The sequence below is a fragment of the Balaenoptera ricei genome, chromosome 20 (genome assembly GCF_028023285.1).
Source record: "Balaenoptera ricei isolate mBalRic1 chromosome 20, mBalRic1.hap2, whole genome shotgun sequence".
NCBI classification, from domain to species: Eukaryota; Metazoa; Chordata; class Mammalia; order Artiodactyla; family Balaenopteridae; genus Balaenoptera; species Balaenoptera ricei.
This window is the reverse complement of record NC_082658.1, coordinates 23,563,239-23,583,435: the sequence shown is the minus strand read 5'-3', so window position 1 is coordinate 23,583,435 and position 20,197 is coordinate 23,563,239. Positions and strand designations below refer to the sequence as shown.

The 20,197-nt window shown below is 45.1% G+C and overlaps 2 protein-coding genes across 2 annotated transcripts in view; both read right to left on the bottom strand.

Annotated features, from left to right (window-relative positions):
• Positions 1-1,369: 1,369 nt before the first annotated feature.
• Positions 1,370-10,851, bottom strand: LOC132354801 (RAD52 motif-containing protein 1-like). The gene is made up of 4 exons (XM_059906873.1): positions 10,756-10,851; positions 10,196-10,375; positions 6,031-6,199; positions 1,370-2,682 (listed from the first exon to the last, which is right to left on the bottom strand). The coding sequence occupies exons 1-4, from the start codon at positions 10,849-10,851 to the stop codon at positions 2,468-2,470; spliced, it is 660 nt and encodes a 219-aa protein (XP_059762856.1). The 3' UTR covers positions 1,370-2,467.
• A 9,258-nt stretch (positions 10,852-20,109) lies between these two features.
• The window catches only part of LOC132354529 (leucine-rich repeat-containing protein 37A3-like), a gene marked incomplete at its 5' end in the record, with an annotated part of 79,280 nt that continues 79,192 nt past the window's right edge, over positions 20,110-20,197 (bottom strand). The window contains 1 exon segment of the mRNA XM_059906413.1: positions 20,110-20,194. Coding sequence (XP_059762396.1) covers positions 20,141-20,194 — 54 coding nt within the window.

The window sequence follows — 20,197 nt, the reverse complement described above, 5'->3', positions numbered from 1 at the left end:
ATAAGGCTCATGAATCAAGTGTCAAAGCAGCCTCGTGAGCCACTGTCTCTGGATGTTGCTGAAACCACAGTCCTATTCATCCCCTTATTCCTTCAACGGATACTGATTGAGTTTGACCTTGAGCCAGGCTCCATCCATGCTGGGCACGGGAGATTCAAAAATGAGCAAGACAGGGTCCTCACCCCCAAGGGCATCATCCTCCATTTCTCTAAACCAGAAACTCCAACCTCTCTCCCACTGCATCTCCAATCTGCAGCCAGATACAACCACACCTCCTGAATCCATCACCTTCCATAACTGCTGCCATTATTCCAGTTCATCCTCGTTGCCTCTTGAGTCAGTGGTCCAGACCCTTCCTTTATAGGTGAAGAAATTTAGGGGGCTCTTTCTCCTTCTCTCCACAGGTCCTTACCTTGGTTTGTAGAGGAAGGAACTTTGCTATCATGGCTCTCTGCTCAGGGAAGTGCTGCAGGGTAAGCTTATTCCTTTCTCTACCCTTTTTTTTTTTTGTCATGCTGCATGGCTTATGAGATCCTAGTTCCCTGACTAGGTATCGAACCTGGGTCTCGGCAGTGAAAGCACTTAGTCCTAACCACTGGACTTCCAGGGAATTCCCTGTGCCCTCTTACTTGTTTGTCCTCCTCTAAATCGGAGGACTGTTTTAGTCATGTTTTACTGGTGGGCAGGGTTCCTGGTGTCTCCACTCTTTTTGACCTGTTTGCCCCAGGATTCAAAGAGCTCTGTTCTCAGCCCATTCCTGACTATATGGGATGTCTTCATGGTCCTGTGGGTTCTAAGGTCTAAATTTGGGGAAAGCCTCAGTCTAATTTGTGTTTTTCCTTCCAGATTTGTCAGAGGGCTCTTCCTTTTGGGGGCTATTGGGTGCAAAACTGGCCACAGATAAATTCAATACTCTGAATTCTTTTGGTGGCTGGTTAGCTGAAGGGGAAGAGGCAGAAGTGTCAGTGCTCTCACTCCCATGCTACCCCAGACCTCTAAACTTAGAGGCAGAGAGGATAAGAGGCTCTCTCAAGGTCGTGGGGGCTCTTGGCAGATGTGGGACTTGAGCTGTGGTCTCCTGACTCTTGGTTCAGTGCTGTTTCATCTATGTCTCTCTCTCCTCAAAATGTGGAGCTCACCAGTTGTGCTCTGCTTATGGAAAAGAGAATGTGATGATTAAAAAATGGGCTCTGAACCCAGAGAGACCTCGGCGTCCGAATTTCTAATCTCCCCTTATGTCTCAGTTCCCTCATCTGGAAACAGGGTAAATATATAATGGTACCTTCCTCATTGTGTTGTGATGGGTGTGAAATGAGATAATCCATGTAAAGTGCACAGAATAGGGCCTGGCACAGGATAATTGCTCAATAAATGTTACCTGTTTTTATTTCATACCAAACAAAACAATAAAAAGACTTTCAAGGCAGAGAAATCTATGCCAAGAAAAGGAAAAATAGAATCCAGCTGATATAAAGAACCAACAGAGGTGTTTTCTTGATGAACAGTGAGTGTATCAGCTAAGTTGTCAAGGAGCAGGAAGTCCCATCTGGAATTCACTTGGGTATTGTAACTGTTCCCTCCTGGCTGTGTAGCCCAGGCTGAATGCTCTCAGTACAGATGGCTGTCCATATCTGCTCAACAAATGGCAAATCAAAAATATTTGAAAAAAGAATTCCAGAAAGTTCCGAAAACCAAACTTGAATTTGCCGCTGCCTGGTAACTAGTCACATAAACATTAACCTTGTCTCGATATTTACAACTGTTTATATAACATTCACATTATATTAGGTATTATAAGTAATCTAGAAATGATTTAAATATATGGGAGGATATATGTACCTTATATGCAAATACTATGCCATTTTACATGAGGGACTTGAGCATCCGAGGATTTTGGTACCTGCAGGAAAGGGGTGGGGGATTTGGGCCCTGGAACCAATCCCCTGTGCATACCAAAGGACAACTGTACATACATCTAGAACACCACAGGCACTAATATCTATAAATAGGGAGGAAGCAAACATGAGAGCTCATTAAGTTCTTACTGACTGCTGAAAAGTAAATTAGAAAAAATAAACAGAGCTGACCATTTGTGTAAACCTCAATCTTTTTGATGTTTTTCAATTAGCAGAGCCATTTTTCATGTGAAAAATTAATAGCTGTCATGTGCCACCTGGCTATAGAAACAAGTGACAAATTTGCTTTAATGACCGCTGTCACATCTCTGGATTTAGCTAGGCATGACAAGTAACAGGCCATCTGGGGTGGGAGGAGACAAAAGAGAGGGGGCTGATCTTCTGGGAACACTGCTTATGTGCCAGACACTGCGCTAGGGTCAGGACTCACACCATCCCTTGAATTTTCTCCACGGTCCGGTGAAGCTGTTATCCTCATTTTATAGATGAGGTTCAGAGAGGTGAAGGAACTTCCCCAAGGTCACACAGTAGATGTGCAGGGAGGTCTGATTCTAGTCTGTGTCTTTTCCACTAAGCCACATTCTGCAGAAGGAGGACGATTTGGCAGGAAGGCAGAAGGTGTTTGGTAAGCTCTGGCAGGCAGCCTGAAGCTGGGGTGGGCCTGGAATGAAGTGATGGGGGTTGAAGTAGGCAGAGTTCAGCTGCAGGATCCCTGACATAGGAGATACAGCAGACTTCAGAGATATTGCAGTTTGGTTCCAGACCACTGAAATAAAGGGAATATCACAGTAAAGTGAGTCATATGAATTTTTTGTTCCCCAGTGCATCGAAAAGTTATGTTTACATTATACTGTCATCTATTAAGTGTGTAGTAGCGTTATGTCTAAAAAAAAACAATGTAGACATCTTAATTAAAAATACTTTATTACTGGGAATTCCCTGGTGGTCCAGTGTTTAGGACTCGCGCTTTCACTGCTGGGGGCCCGGGTTCAGTCCCTGGTCTGGGAACTAAGATACTGCAAGCCACGTGGTGCAGGCCAAACAAAACAAAACAAAACAACAAAAAACAAACAAAAAATACTCTATTGCTAAAAATGTTAATCATCATATGACAACGCAGGGTTGCCACAAACCCTTCAGTTTATAAAAAACGCAGTATGTGTGAAGCACAATAAAGCGAAGTGCAGTAAAACGAGGTGTGCCTGTACTTAGGATTCTGTTGGTCTGGAGGTCTTTCTCTGAATAATAGAACCTCTGCCACCAAACAGGGGTTCCTGCCTCTGGGAGAGGGGCAGAAAGAGCAAGGCCGAAGGCAGGGGGGATGTCTGTTGGAGGAGGGACCTGACTTAACAGGTGTTTGGTAAACATTCAGTAAAGACTATCAAGCAGTTTATGAGAACAACACATTAGGGCCAAGGCCCACCTCTAATGCTGGGGCAACCCCATGAGGGTGGGGTAGCAGCAAGGAAAGCTTGGTTTCCAATTTCCATCTGGAGCCGCCTTCAGTCTGCGAGTGAGAGGGGCACAAAGCCTGCACATGGGGGTAGAACAACACCCATGACAACAGCTTTCACTGATTGCAGGACAGGCCCTTTTATACAGAATCTTTAATCCTGAAACCACATCAGGAGAAAGACACTATCTCTTTTCATAGGTGAGGAAGCAGAAGTTCAGAGAAGTGAGGCAACTTGCTTAAGGGCACAGGTGCCAGCTGGCAGAGTAGAGAAGCAAACCCAAAGACCTGTGTGTGTTCCCCTCCCCCTCTCCACACTGCTTCCCTGCCATTCCTACTCAAAACAGATGATTACTTTCTCCCTCCTCCATTCTTCTTGCCCCAATGTGCAGAAACAGCAGTGACCTTGGCTCTGGTTTCCTGGGCATTCTAGGCTCTTGTCTGGGCTCTGATTTCCTAGAGTGCCGAGAACATCTTGGCTTGGTAGGGACAAATCTGCTGCTTGCAGATTTCTTGCAGCCACAAGAAGAGGAGCCCATGGCTCCTCTCAGGAGTTTTGCTGATTGATTTGAACTTGACTTTGAACCTGGTTGTAGATAGAATTAAGTATTTTCATAGGTCTCTCTTTCCATTTGGTTTCCTCTTCCGTTTCTAATTACTAAAGTTCGTAATTATTCCATTTGCTCTTTTGTAGTTTGGGGACTGTTATTTTTTGTTGTTGCTGTTTTTTTTCAGCAACGTGAATATTGTTCTATGTACACCCCGTCAGCTTCCTGGAAGCTGCACTCTTCTTCCGGACGTTTCTAGAGAGACAGTTTGTTTCAGTTCTGGTCTTGCTGGCTGACTATTAAAAGTTTATTATCTCTGTCTCTGTCTCTGCCCATCTCTTCTTACAGCATTCTCTATCTACAAATTTATTCATCCATCGATTAAGCCATTTATCTACCTAACTATCCCTTATTCCTCCGTGCATGCCACGGCTCTGAATTAGGAAAGATTAAGATGCTTGGCTAAGGGATGTAGACTGCTCATGCTTTCCCATAGTCATGGAAACCAAAGAGAGTTAAAACAAAACGGGAGAATTCAGTTAATCTCAAACCTTGTCTGAATTTATAGCTTCTCTTTCTTCCCCTAAAATGTTCTCTCTTCTTGTCTGTGTTGGAGACAGAGAAGAAGGAAAATCAGACTTATGAAAATCAGACTGGGGGTTTTGACCCCACAACTAGACCTCCAATCTAGAGGGCAGATTTATAAGGTCGAAGAAAGGAGGGTGGGCGCCCAAGGATCCTGAGATAAGGTATCAGGGGCAGGAGTCGCTGTGATGGCTGCTGCTCACCATCACTCCTGGTTGCCCACAGGTGACGGCTTGGGAACCATTGCTCATCCTTGATCAGCTTGTTCCTGGTCTTTCGCGTTGTTACTGGATATTCATTCCTGACTCCAATAAGCAGTCTTGGAGTGGGAAGGTCCTGGAACCCTCTCCAGGAGCTGATCTGCCTCTCTTCATGGCCCAGCAAGAGAAGGCAGAACAAGATGCTGGTGCCCCAGGATCTTCAGTTTCTCTGCTTCCCGCTATGCTCCCAGAATATTCTGGGTTGATTTCAAATCCTGACTTCACCACAAATTTACTGTGTTATGTTGGGCAAATTACTTAACCTCCCCACTTAAGCCTCAGTTTCCATATTTGTAAGATGTAGAGATAGTGCTAGTGATTACTATGGGTTGGCTAGTGATGCTCTGGATTGGCCTGCTCATTCTTCAGTCCTCCCTCCTTCTGGGCTGCCTTCTTGTACTTCAGAGCCTGGAAAGCTAAAATCTACATTTTCCGGATGCCCTTGCAGCCAGGGTTAGGGATACAATGGAGGGTCTGCTAATTAAAGACCCTTGTGCGGGATTTGGTAGGCCACGTGAGGAGGAGGCACAGAACTTCTTCCTGGTCCTTCTGCTGATAAGCAAGGGTGCAGGAATGAGAGGCTTTGCAACACTGCTCCAGTGTTGGTCCCCGCCTCCTGGGGTGAGTGGTAGTTATGGGGACAGCAGTGGGGGTCAAGGAGCCTTGACTCTGGTTTCTGAAGGCTGGCTCACAGCGATGGGGCTGTGCTGGGGACTCAGTAGTTCTAGTGTCAGCCTCAGGTGACCATCTCCCAGAGTTGGCCAGTCTTATTATTCTGGATATCAGTCCTGGGCGCCTAGATGAGAACCTGCTCTTCGAGCCCTTCCAGTGACTTTGCAGCGCCTAATTTCCTTCATGACGTCGCTTCCTGCTTAAAAGACCCAGAGTTGTTCTAGTTTATTTTTATTTCAATCTTTAGACAATCATTTTGTTGGGATAACTGAAGGCCAGAAGACATCTGTATTTGAAGGACTATTTTAGCACAAAACAAATTATTAACCAAAAAAAAAAAAAAAAAAAAACACTAACGTTTTCCCTCCTCCTAAGCTTCTTGGCAGGCAGTCAGTTCTAAAATTCTAAAGTTTAAGGTGCTGTCAGGTATTGCCTAAGATAAAAATCTATATTGTCAGGCAGAAAAATTCTGCCCAGGGCTTTAGTTGCTTAGCCAAGGTGATGATGTATCTGAAAAGTGGAGTTTCAGAAAGAAAGGAAAAAAGAGAAATCCCACTCCCTTACCTCCCCACACACACACATACTGGAAAACAGACCTTCCTCCAACTCATCCAAAGGTTCCTCAGCCATGCCAACTCCAGGACTCCTGCACTCGTGGGAGGGCAACGCCACCTCTAAAGCACAGAAGAGCTTCAGGCTTTGCTTCTGAAGTGGTGTCACAATATCTTCATTTTCCCTTTCTTCAAGGTTAGAAAGATCCTGAAGCTGTTAGGATTTTGAATTAAAGGCTAGACTTCAAAATATTCTGGTGTTAGAAATAAAAAGTAAACTCCAGCAATCCCAGGTAATAGTTTAGGTATGCTATAGCTTCAAAATCAAGTGAGACTTGCAAATGAATGACTAGATATGGACAACTATTTTTTATTATATACCACACAAATACTGGAGAAAATTATGGACACCACCATCCAAGTCATTGAGATTATCACTAATTCTAGGTGGCAGGCCAATGCTCAGACACTTCCATGTGGAAGCCTCTCACATCTCCTCCCCATAGCCCTGTTCTATTCTTCTCTCTAAAGTCTAGGAGTTCAATGTTGAAAGGAGTTTGGTTAGTCAAAGAAAATCTACAGAGTTTACCCTGATGATCGATCCTTTTGACCACCCATTGAAACCAAAGTAGTAATTTGCCAATTCTTGGCACCTGGAGCTGTTTAGGGCAAGCGTACTATGTTGAACCGCCTTATGTCTGGTGCCGAGACGACCCTAAAGACATAAAAGACCTAAAAATATCACAAGCCTACACAGAGACTTATTTTGGATATACCTGAGATTTATCAATACCAATTTCATAGAGTGGTTGTGAAGATTAAGTAGGACATTTTAAGCAATGAGTTCACAGTGAGCCCTAAGTAAATGTTATTTATTATTTTTAAGTCAGTACTTTTCTGCATCATTTCCAGGGCCCCTGATTAACCGGAAGGTTCCCTAACCTCTGGTGGTGAAAGTGATGATGAAAGCAACAAAGGAAGCCCAGCAGAAGCCTATTACGGGGCTGGGGGTAAGCAAAGGAAGTGAACTGTTTTAGTCGTTTCATCCTGTAGCTCCTGCTTGAGAATATGACCTGAAGGGGAGATAAGATGGACCTGCCACTGAATTAGGACCTTAATCTGTAGCACCCCTTCCCCAAGTTACTAAACCCTGTTAGAAGAGGGAATAGTATACCTCTATAAATGTAAATAAAGCAACCAAAAGAATTAGAGGTTCATCTGCATTAGCAAGCTTCTTTGAGAGTGCAAATATTTCCAGTCTTAACTCTCTAAATAACTTACATATTACTGTGGATTTTTTACATCACTAGTTCTTTCTTTCTTTTTTTTTTAAATTAATTTATTAATTAATTTATTTATTTATTTTTGGCTGTGTTGGGTCTTCGTTTCTGTGAGGGCTTTCTCTAGTTGCGGCAAGCGAGGGCCACTCTTCATCGCGGTGTGCGGGTCTCTCACTATCGTAGCCTCTCTTGTTGTGGAGCACAGGCTCCAGACGCGCAGGCTCAGTAGTTGTGGCTCACAGGCCTAGTTGCTCCGCGGCATGCGGGATCTCCCCAGACCAGGGCTCGAACCCGTGTCCCCTGCATTAGCAGGCAGATTCTCAACCACTGCGCCACCAGGGAAGCCCCACTAGTTCTTTCTTAAATGCCTATTTCCATTTTGAACAGGGTGTAGTATATAAATATAGTCATAAAAATTCAAATAATACAAATAAAGTCAAAGCACTGTTAATTCTTTTTTGATGTGTTTGTGCATCTTCCTCTGTCACTAGTTTATGAGCTCCTTAAGTGCTTGAAGGAACCATATATTATTCTTTCCTTGTTACCAGAAACAAGCATAGATCTTGGCATATAATAGAGGAGTGATGGTCTGTTGACTGAGTGAATGAATGAGTACGTAAGAAAATGAAATTACTTTCTCCAACTGAAGCTGCCTGCTGGGAAGGAGAAATGAAGACTAATTTTTAAATGTGGAGTGTCGCAACATTTAAAACAGGGAGGCTAGGCCCTGTACGGTGAGTCATAATGGAGCTGTCCTGGACAATTAGGAAGCTTCAGAAGGGCTCTGAGCCCCTGGGTAGTAGAGACAGTTGACTTCTGGGATAACCTGGCCACAGTTCTTGCTGGCAAACATTTCCCTTCGTGCTACTGAGAAAAACTCAGATACATTAGGCCTTTCCTTCATTTTATTTGAAGATGTTATTCTCTTATCTGTATTTATAAAAAATACAGGGGAAAAAAGATAAGAAGTATGGACACCTGCCAATGAATAAAAGAAGACCTAATTGGGACTTCCCTGCTGGTGCAGTGGTTAAGACTCCGTGCTCCCAATGCAGGGGGCCCGGGTTCAATCCCTGGTCAGGGAACTAGGTCTCACGTGCATGCTGCAACTAAGAGTTCACACGCCACAGTTAAGGAGCCTGTGAGCCACAACTAAAGGAGCCTGCCTGCTGCAACTGGGGAGCCCATGTGCCGCAACTGGGGAGCCCTTGAGCCACAACTAAGGAGCCCGCCTGCTGCAACTAAGACCCGGTGCAACCAAATAAATAAATAAATAAAATTTAAAAAGAACGCATAACTAAAGTAGGTAACAATTTCGGGGGTGTGGGTGGTAAACTAAGGCTCTGCATTAAATGAAGAAATCTAATACGAATGCCGTTTCCTCTCAACTCTATAGTGACTTGTAGAACATTTTCTTCATTAATCTATCAGTGACGGGCTTTATGCTGTGAAAATCTCAGAACCTAAGCTTATGGAATGGTCTTAATGTCCAATGTAAGAAAAGAACTCATTACTCACAACTGATACCAAGTAACTGTCTCATAATCTTTCCAGGACCATCGGTAATGTCTGAGTGGTTATGTGAAATGGTCGCAGGGTCCGCAAATTAAAGAATGTCTGACATGAAATCATTTCAATCCCAGGGAGTACAGCCAGGATTGAAGAGGGTGTTAAACAGGGTACAGAAGTGGGAGGTAGTGCACCTGGAGTCACATCTGAGGAGAGTTCTCAGATTCAGTAAAGGTGAAATCAGTGAGAAAAGAAACAGGGGTGAGAATAGGCAGCAAGGTCAGTGGGAAGTAGCCAGAGCAAGAAGCCAATCAGAGAAGACACACAATTCTAAAGTGAAAGGTCTGGGAAATCGAAGCCTCACTCACTTATTCAGAGGAATTGAAAAGGTCCTTGAAAAAGGAATGGTGGCTGAACGGAGGCACATCATGAAATGTTAATTCTGGGGAAGTAAAATTGGATGGCATGTTAATATGGAATAAGGTTTCTACAATGCATTAAAGAATATTTTAACCATTTTCTGGAATCTGAAGGGAGTACTGAATAGGCAGTTTGAGAGTGATGATGATGATGAAGCCTCCTTTATGTTACATCTGACAAAACTTTGTCAAGCTCGGGAATTCCCGGGTGGCACAGTGGTTAAGAGTCCACCTGCCACTGCAGGGGACACGGGTTCGATCCCTGGTCCGGGAAGATCCCACATGCTGCAGAGCAACTAAGCCCGTGTGCCACAACTACTGAGCCTGTGCTCTAGAGCCCGTGAGCCACAACTACTGAAGCCCGCATGCCTAGAACCCGTGCCCCGCAACAAGAGAAGCCATCGTGATGAGAAGCCCACGCACCGCAATGAAGAGCAACCCCGGCTCGCCGCAACTAGACAAAGCCGGCGCACAGCAACAAGACCCAACGCAGCCAAAATTAAATAAATTAATTAATTTAAAAAACAATTTGTCAATCTCACAGATTTAAAATCCACATAAAAGTACATATAAGGAAGACTCTTGTGAAGATTTCTTAAATTAAGGGGCAGCATAAACTGACATGGGGTTTAACATCAGTTAAGTTTGGGTTTGGCCTCTAGTTTCCACATTTACTGTCATGAACCTTAAGTAAGTCACTTAACCATCCTGAGTTCGAGTTTCTTCATCTAAAAAAAAGAAAGAACGAACTGGGGAACTGGGGGATCAGTGAAGCAGTGCATCTGAGAGCATTCTGTACACCACAGTGCTGTACAAACACTGGCCTTCCCCCCTCCCCCACCCCAGGATCTTACTTCCCAGACCAGGGATTGAACCCGGGCCCTCAGCAGTGAAAGTGCAGAGTCCTAACCACTGGACCCCGCAGGGAATTCCCGATGGCCTATTAGTTTTAAATTCAGCACTTCATCCCAGTAGAGCGAGGAATTCCACATTTGGACCCACCTTCACTGGAGATGCCTGAAAAAGCTGCTTCTGGTCGCATGCCTTTTGGGCTCTGTGGGCATCCCTTGCTGAATAAACCTTGATGATGGCATAGAACACAGGACCGGCCACTGCTGCATTTGGGACGACTCGGACCGAATACTGAAGGCCAAACTGGGAGAAGACTGTGAACAGAGGATGCTGTAGGGTGGTCCCATGCTAAGTAAGTGCAGGCAATTTCACGCCCAGGAAGCCAAACCGCCCGTTCCCTTCCATTCCCCCAGCCCTTCGCCGCAGGCAACTGCGGTGATCCTGCAACTCCAAACACTTCTCATTTCAGGAACAGGTTTCCCTCTGAAATCCTAAGCTTCAAGAAGCATGAGGAGGCAATGCCGTCTGCTGGGAACTATCTCTCAAAAATCTGTGGGGGCGAGCTGACTGCTCAGGTCGGCTCTAGAACTAAGATTCCTCTCAGCGCAGACCACAGGCAGATGAGGTGCTGAAGCAGTACCCCGGGGCGCCCAGTTACTGGGGCGCGAGGTGGCTTCCTCCAGCCCTCCCTCCGCCCCGGCTCGGCTCACTTGCAAGGCCTCGGCCGTGGGTCCAGAGCTCAGCTCCCACACCAGCAAGGTTTTGTCACCCACGATGGGAACCACAAAAGGTACCAAAGACACCATCTTACCGTTACCGTGAGTGCGCGGCTCGGGGCGCAAACGGACTGCGCCTGCGCACGCGCGCACGCGCCCTCGCTGTTTACCAACGGAAGCCTGAGGGGCGGAGCCAGCTTGGTGGGAGTGGGACGAGGGCGGTGCTCGGGCCTCTCCCTCGCCCCTCCCACTCCGGGATTGTCTCTGCCTCTCGTTCCCCTTCTGCAACCCCCGCGCACAGAAGTCTTGGAGTTTAGCGCTTCTATTCAAATGTATTTTTAGCGTAGAGTCCAAAGTGTGAGTTTACAGGATCGAATGGTGCAGACATCTTTATAGCAGCTGGCTTCATCTTCAAACTCCCACAGAGGACTAGAGTACTCAATAGTTAGCGCTAACTATACACTGAACTTTAAAAATTTAGATTTCCCGCCTCTGTGTGAGAAATGACCACCAAAGATGCAATCCTTCGACTTGAGTGTTTTCATGAGTCTTAAATATGCAAATCAAGGTAGAACTCATTAAAGCCATCAACAGTCTAGTATGAAACTCTTAAAAAGCTGGTTTCTAGCCCATTTTCCTAAAGTACCCCCAAATCACCGAGCACATTTCTCCATGCCCACCACGACTTTCTCCACCTCAATATATCAGACCCTTAGCCCCACCCATTACCTACTTCTGAGCTCTTTTACTTCAAAAATTGTTGACTTTGGAGGAATTACTTGGATCTTGATACTGTTTCAAACCAATAACTATAGATTTATTATCCATATCGTTATCCATTGCATTCATTGTATGTATCCATTTATTCATTGTATCCATTATCTGTGTATGGAGAAGATCCATGATCTTCTCCAGAGCGATTATGAACACTTCAGGAACGATATTTACAGATTTATCATCCTTTTTCTAGTACCTAGCACACTCATACTCCATTAGGTACTCAAATATACTTGGGATTAATCCGTTGCGGAGCACGGGCTCTAGGCAAGCGGGCTTCAGTAGTTGCAGCACGAGGGCTCAGTAGCTGTGGCTCGCAGACTCTAGAGCACAGGCTCAGCAGTTGTGACACACAGCCTTAGTTGCTCTGCGGCATGTGGGATCTTCCTGGACCAGGGCTCGAACCCATGTCCCCTGCATGGGCAGGCGGATTCTTAACTACTGCACCACCAGGTAAGTCTGGAAGGCGGATTCTTTACCACTGGACCATCAGGGAAGTCCCAGGATCAGCCTTTTAAAGAAGCATCCCAGAGAGGTTTGAGTGTAGAGGTCCACAGACCATATTTTGAGAAATGGTATTTCCCTATGGACACCTTTCCTCTGGCAGCCCTTTTGAATGGCAGCTATGTTCTCTCCGATGCTGCACTGCCTGCAGTCTACCCAGCTTTCATTCCAGTGAGAACATTCCAGAGACCAACTAAGGATCAACGCCAGGTGTTTCTCCAGTCACCTCTGGGGCTGACTGCATGTCACCAGCAACCAGTACCTCACCTGCTGCCCAACTACAGTGACACCTTCCAGATTTGTGACTCAGCTAGCTCTCCACCATGTTATTCTATGCGGACACCACCCCCCTTTTACAAAGCCTTGGACACCCATAAGCCTACAAAAAAAAAAAGGACTAGGGCTCCAGGACTTCTCCAAGTACTGGTGGTGCCTCCTCACCATACCTGTATACGGACGCATGTTGGATAGTGTTGGTTGGCTCTTGACACCCATTTCTATCCTCTTCTCTGCAGGTGCTAGAGGCCTGGGAACCATATTTCACAGATCCCCTCGACAGCAGGGTTCTGCCAATAATATGTACTTGTGTGAAATTTGGAAGGTGGAAAGCAGATGGAAATCATTTTTTCCTCCTCTGCAGCAGACTCCATATTCCCCATCTAGTCACCACCCTTGGGGCTTTGGGGCTGCAATGACCTCATCAGTGGTTTCCCAAAGTTTCCTGACTTCTGAGTGGCAGCAGCAGTTTTGAGTCTATGGAAAGCAGCTGTGGTAAAGTAACCTGAAGGCTAGTGCTACAATGTCCCCCATCCCCAACTTTCACCACCATTAGCCCCCTCAATGATAAGCACCAACTGTTTGGATATAATCTTTCTCTCTTCCTGGCTTGAAATATCTAGAGTGCTTTCTATTTTCTTGTCTATGGTAGTTTTAAAATATGTCCGCAAATTCTTTGACTCTTCTTTCTTCAAAAGGTGGAGTCTAAATCCCCTCCTCTTGAATGGGAGCTGGAACGAGTGACTGACTTCTAACCATGCTATGTGGCAGAAGTGGTGTTATGTGCCTTCTGAGGCCAGGCCATAAGAGGAATAACCTCTGTCTCTCTCTTGGACAGCTCCCTCTGGAGGAAGCCAGCCATCATGTAGTGAGGACATTCAATCAAGTAGCAGGTGGACAGGCCCATGCAGGGAGGAAAGGAGGCCTCCCTCTAACAACCAGCACCACCCTGGCAGCCAGGTAAGGGAGTGAACCACCTTGGAAGTGGACCCTGCAGCCTCAGTCCAGCCATCAGATGACTGCAGCCCTGGCCGATATCTTGAGGACCTCGTGAGAGACCCAGAGCCAGAACTGCCCAAGCTATTCCCCTAAAGGCTTGACTCAGAAATTGTGAGGAATAAATGTGTATTGTTGTTTTGAGCCACTATTTTGGTGTGATCTGTTACATACCACCAGATAATCAATACACTGTCTGATTCAGGGGTTGAACCAGACAGACTTGAGACTCTCAGTATTTTGAACTGGCATATTAATGAATGATGCCCTCGTAACGGTTGGGGACTTCGGTCATGGGCTCCAAGTCGTTTCCTCTACCACAATAGTTTGTTTTTTTTTTTTTTCAATAAGTATACCACAGCTCTAATACTGTTGGACTTTATTTTTAAAAGATGTAAATGACTAATCCTATCCCAGGGTTTCATTTGGGAACACAGTTTCTTTTTTCTTTTCCTTTTTTTTTTTTCACACACACACACTGCATATTATTTTTACAAGAGATAAATAGACTGACACCAAGCATTGTACATGGATGACCACAACAAAAGCAACAATGATTGCAATTACCAAACATGAAACACACTCATACTATGTCATAATATTGACATTCAGTGCAGTAATCCTCCACTGTAACAGCTCCTTTACTTTGCAGTGAAAATTGATTTGTATATTCTTTGCCTCTGAGTCCTTGTGGGATTTTTTTTTTTTAATGTCTGAAACCTTTATATTAACATATTTCCATACATATTTCCATACAAATACAAATATAAGATTTTTAGAAATTTCATATAATGTCTGAAACCTTTATATTAACATATTTCCATACATATTTCCATACAAATACAAATATAAGATTTTTAGAAATTTCATGTAATGTCTGAAACATTTATATTAACATATTTCCATACAAATAACCCAATGAAAGTTTAGTATTAGTTGTTTTGTTTGTTTGTTTATACTGCAGGTTCTTAGTCATCAATTTTATACACATCAGTGTGTACATGTCAATCCCAATCGCCCAATTCAGCACACCACCATCCCCACCCCACCGCAGTTTTCCCCCCTTGGTGTCCATATGTCTGTTCTCTACATCTGTGTCTCAACTTCTGCCCTGCAAACCGGCTCATCTGTACCATTTTTCTAGGTTCCACATCTACCACAATACTTACCATGCCAACAACCAACAGATTTTCCTGGGGACGAAATTCCTCAACCCCCTACTGTGCAAATATACAGTAGGGTTTTATTGTTCGGGGTGGGGGGGGACTTATAAGCAGAACAATAACAGGGTGCACTCAATCCCTCAAGCTTTCAGAGAAGGGGATTAGACCAGACTTAGCTGGATTGTGTGTCCCATGATCAGAGTTCCCATAGAGGAGGAGCCAGCCTGGAGTGCGTCACAGTTACAGGGATGGTGAGGCAGGGAACGTCTATACTACTAACAGTGGCAACTGCTTGGTGACAGAAATGGTCGCAGTAGGAGGGGGAGCCTATTTGTTCCATTGAGCTTGCTGGTACCTGCTGAGCTAGATTTTTACTGAGCTACTGAAAGGGGAAAGGAATGAGTGTCCAGGACTATCCGAATTATTTCTCATCACCTTCTGGATTCCCAACACCTCACTGATCTCCATTCCCAGGTTACATTTGGACCTTATCATCATCTGGAATTTGTCATAAAAAATCTTAAATGTACAATCTTTCATTCTCTGAACACAAGCTCTTGTCCTTCCAGTTCTCACTCATGTGTATCCAGCGTACATGCTCTTTAGTTGCATCAAAACCCCTGGTCTGGTGCCCCATTTTCTCCCAGTTCCTACTTGGTCTAAACACCCAAGTTGACCTCTCGGCCTCTCTACTTTTAGGCCACCATCAAAGTACTCTTTATAAAACTCAAGCTTGGTCATGTCTCTTCTCTATTTAAAACATTGTAGTTTGTACTCTGTTTGGTCAAGGCCATGCGCCTTGACCAGGCCCTTTGGGATTGGGTCTCTGCTCGCCCGCACAGCCTCACCTACTGCCCTTTCCTCCTTGTGCTTCACGCTTGGGAACACCAGACTGCACACGCTTCAAGCCCACCCAAGGTTTCATGCTTCTTGCCCCTGTACTGTCCTCCGTCTAGAATGCCTTTCCTTCATCTCGTCCTCCCAAGAAACTTCTGTTTGGCTTTCTTCTTCTTCCCCTCCTCTAAGCCATCCTCACATTTACTCCTTTCCAGCCAACCAAGAGCTGAACCACTTCTTGGTACACTGCCATTGTCATGTCAACACACTGTCTTCTATGTATAATATATCTTCAGGTGTCTGTGCCTCCTCTCAGTCTTAAGGCCCCACAAGACAAGGGACTTTGTCCTCATCAACTCTTTCCCCAGCACCAGCCACAGTGTCTGGCATATAATCCAGGCCCAGATCAAGTTCTACCTTTTTCATGGACCCTCCCTAGTTTCCTAAACTTCCCTCCTCTGAATCCTACAATTTTCTTCCCTGTATCATTTTTGCCCTAATCATATATTGTCTCATTTCATTATCTTTTAAAAAGTGGCTAAATTCTCTGACAGATTTCATCGGAATCAGAATTTGCATTCATTTAGTAGCTGTTGGCCTTGTATCTCCCTCTCCCCTTCTATCTCTCAGGTCTCAGTAAGGAGTTGGGCTCTGAGCTAGATTGTCCATCATAAGATGGTGACAGAAGCAGCCCCCAGGCGGCCATGTATTGTACCACCTGACCCTGGGCACCCCTCCTGCTTCTGGGTCACAGCCAGGGATGACTCCCTGATCCAAGGAGAGACAGCTCACTCACAGGCTGGCCAGGTGAAGTCTCTGGCTCTGGCAAAAACACTGCCCAATCTCGGTCAAGCTGGACCAAGCAGAATCTTACTCTTGGCAATTTTAATTTAGAAATATGGTAGGGTAGCATTTGAGACTAATAAAAAATTGTGCAAATCTGAGGTAGTATGATACAAAAAATATTATCTAAGCCTCATTTATGTACCAACTTTGAAAGAATGGAAATATCCCAAACTAGGAACCTGGAGCTACCTGGAATCCTGGTCCACACTTTGGGAAGCCCAGCAGTACAAGGATCTCTACCCCTGGTTTCTCGTCAGCTCCCTGTCTTTGTGACCACCTCTCTTACTGAAATCAGACCCCCACTCATTACAGAGTTTGAGCGGGCATGGGGACTTTCCATTCTTGTGACCTAATAGTGTAACCAAAGTGCCTAGTACTGTACCTGGTCCATAGCAGGTGCTCAATAAACAGCAGCTGCCTCCTTCTCCTCATTGTTATCATTGTTATCAACTCTTCGGTGGCAAACACAGCTTAGACGTCTCTGCATCCCTGTTGGAGTCTAACAGTTCTGGGCTCCAACCTTAACTCACACTTTTGGACGTGGGGCCTTGGGTCCTTGAGCAGGTTACCTACATTCTTTAAATCCTGTTTCCTATCTGTCAAATGAGGATAACAAGATATGCTTTCCACGGACTGTTGGGCTAAATAAGACCATAAGATGCCTAACCCAGGGCTTGGCACCAAGCAAGCAAGTGGTAAGTGTTAGCTGCTGCTGCTTCCTATAGTTAGTAGTATTAGTCATGCGCCTTAAACACAGTAAATACTTGTTGGCTCACTGAAGTCACCGCCCAGAGAAAAACACTTGTTTTTCATTCTCAGTAAGAACCTTTGGGAGGTGACTTGGGCAGGCACTGAGAGAACAGATGTCTCTCATGCAGCATCAGCAAACTCATAACTCAGAACTGATGGGCCGTTCACTTTGCTTGGAACCCCACCCAACTGGCAGGAACCTGCTGGGCTATCTCCCAGGCCCACTGATCCTCTGGGGGACCGTGTGCTATCACCCCATGGCTTGCACAGTTCTTCACCTCATATTACTAAACCACCAGCACTGTCTGTGGTCATTTTGGTAGATTATCAAATCTTGTTCATTCAGAATTTCTTTTACTCATTAATGTATTTAACTCTCACTGACTTAAGAAATGTGATTAATGACTTTCTTGGCAGGAGTGGAAGAGCCTTTGCATCTTCTGCAGGTGGCACTGTCACTATATAATCACTTGGAATCATGCAGCCCTGGGCCTGTGCTGGGTGAGGCAGGAGGTGGGTAGGTTTGGGGCTGGGCTGAGCTGGAGGGAGCCGAGCAGCACACAGCTGACCCTCAGGGGGGTCAGGAGAGGCCAGGGCCTGAGGAGGGCCGTCTTGGGCAATGGCTGCTCTCACACATTCTTCTTTCCCCTGTCTTTCTGGAACCTCCCTGCTAGTTATCCAAGGGTTGGGATTTCTTTTTAAAGAAAAAAAACAACCCAATGGGAATTTTCCACCAGCTTGAAATGGGGGAGAACCCTCTACCAAGACAGGGTACACATTTGTACATGAGTTTGAGAACTTGGGAGAAAAGTCAGGCCTTGGCTCCACAGTGGAGGGAGGCCCAGTGATCCAAATATTCTGGCAACCCCAATGACCGTACGAGAGGGGCCAGAAGTAGATGGTCCTCTATGGGCAGGAGGTCGAGCATGTTGTAAATAACTGGTACTTGATGACCCAGGAGAGAGAGCACCAGAATATATTGCTATTTGATTTAATGATCTACGCCCCTTGAGGATGGTATGTTTTCCAGTTCCCAGGGACTGATGATACTGGGGAAACAAGGGAGGGAAGCCCCTCTTCATCCTTCTACTCATCCTCCTTTGCCCACATTTCCTCTTGTGGAAGTACTGGCTACCATGAGGGATTCTAGTTTCAGCTCTGCTTCTTCTTGCAGGCCCTTGTTAGTGATGTATAAATATTCAACTATTTACATTTTAATTCCTTACCACATGGTTAGACTTGGCTATGAATTTATACATTTTAGTATGAGAAAAATAAGTATTTTGCAAGCAATGCTGAGAAGCCAATATTAGAAAATAAAATTTGCAGGTGGCTTGAGGCAGAACAGGGCTCACTCTGTGGCTGTCTCGTGTGCTGTCTCACTTTCCTCACCCGCCCCTTCATCAACCCAATATGCAGCCAGAAGCTTCTCTGCTGGGGCTTTGATGACTTCCCTGGGGTAAGAAGAATAATGCCAAGGCTTTTACTTTTGAAAGGAACAATTATAGTTTTCATTATTTCCTCATTTTAGAGGAGAATTTTAAATTCTCCTCTATTATTTACCCTGCATCCTTAGAGAATATCTCATCCTCATCAGAAGACTCCCTGTCGTGTAGCTTCTGTGCCATGTTTTCCTTGCGTGTGGCGTTGAGAGGCCTATACATATCCCTAAGCCAAAGTGGCTGCCTTCTCCCGAAAAAGCCCTCCTGGAACTCAGAAAGGGAAATATTAATTCAGCATCTCCCCTGCTTTCTCTGGCCACAGTACTATATCCCCCTCAAATTTACCTGACTCTCACTTTCCCCTGAGCTTCTCTTATGCAGCAGAAATCGAAAAAAGCCCCTTAGAGGAAAACACACACAGTTAGTGTTACATGTCATTTTTCATCTCTCTCACAATGTGTTATCTCTGGTCTTATTAGGACTAAATGGGTACTTCAGTCCATAAGCACAATGAGCAAAATCACCACAGACCCGGGATCTTGAAAATCATCCCATGCATGCTGGCCTTCCAGAAGTTCTCCTCTCCGTGTCTGTCCAAAATGCCCCCCCCCACCCCGTGTCTCTGGGGAGACCTTTGCATGTGGCTTAGCATGGAGTATAGGCAGGATTTTCAGCTCCGTTCACCTTTCTTGGCCCTTGGCCAAGAGCCCTCGTGCAGAGAAAACACTGCACAGTGGCGCTGGGCAGAAACACGTTACTCTCTAGATGCGCTTCACACCAGTCTGCTTCGGACTTAGTCGCACATGCAGCATTTGCTGGGGGGGTGGCTGTGGGGAGAAGGTGCTTTTATTTTCCTGGCTGCTCTATCCTATCCTATAAGTTGAATCACACCAAGTAAACACCTGAACCCAACTAGCAAAGTTATCTATAGCTCTCTGACTTTCATATTGTAGGCTGTCACTGAGGTGTCAGTGAATTGTGAAATCAGTTTAGAGGCCATGACCAGCAGGGAAACACGAAATACTCTTTTTGAATACAAATAGAATAGAAAAAAATTAGAGTGCACAATAAGTTAGTTTCAGAAACTACTTATACCCATATAGTATGTGTATACTGAATTGTGACATAAAACGGAGCTCACAGCCCAAGCACAGTGTGATCAGTAGAGAAGTCCTCAGTGGAAAGGGACCCTCTTCTTTTTGATAATCACTAGCAGTATGACCATGGGGCAAGATATTTTCCCTTTCTCTTTCTCCATTTCCTTATTATAAAAGGAAGAGACAAACTGCTGTCTAAAGTTTCTCCCGGTTAAAATTCTATGAGGTTTGGATAAAGGGAATAAAGAGTAGCGGCCTGAAAAACAGTAGGGTGAGAAGGGAAGTTTTCTTGCCACTTTACAGAAGGGACTCATAGGTTCTACCTTTCGTCAGCTTTGAGTGAGGCCAGCCCCTAAATCCCCAACCATGTGGCCCTCCCTACCGCAGAGCCTCCTAGAAGGCCTCTGGCCTGGCCTGATGCCTAGGAACCAGGCACCAGGCCAGCAGGAACAGGTACAACCAAAACCTCTCCCCATCCACCCTCTTTCCTTAAAGGACTAGTGAAAGCAGATGAATCTGTGCCAGTCCTGTTCTAACTCAGCTTGGGCTGGGAAGCTAATTCTGCTGATAAATAAATTAGGGTAAACCATTAGGGTAATGAAACATTCTTCTTGCCTTTGGTGAGGAAATTGAAATAGATGAGTTCTAAGTTCTCCTCTAGTTGTAAAATTCTGCGTTAAAAGACCAATATTTATCTTCTGCTTCTTTTTTTATCTTCCCCTTTTGCAATTCTATGAGAATAAATCTG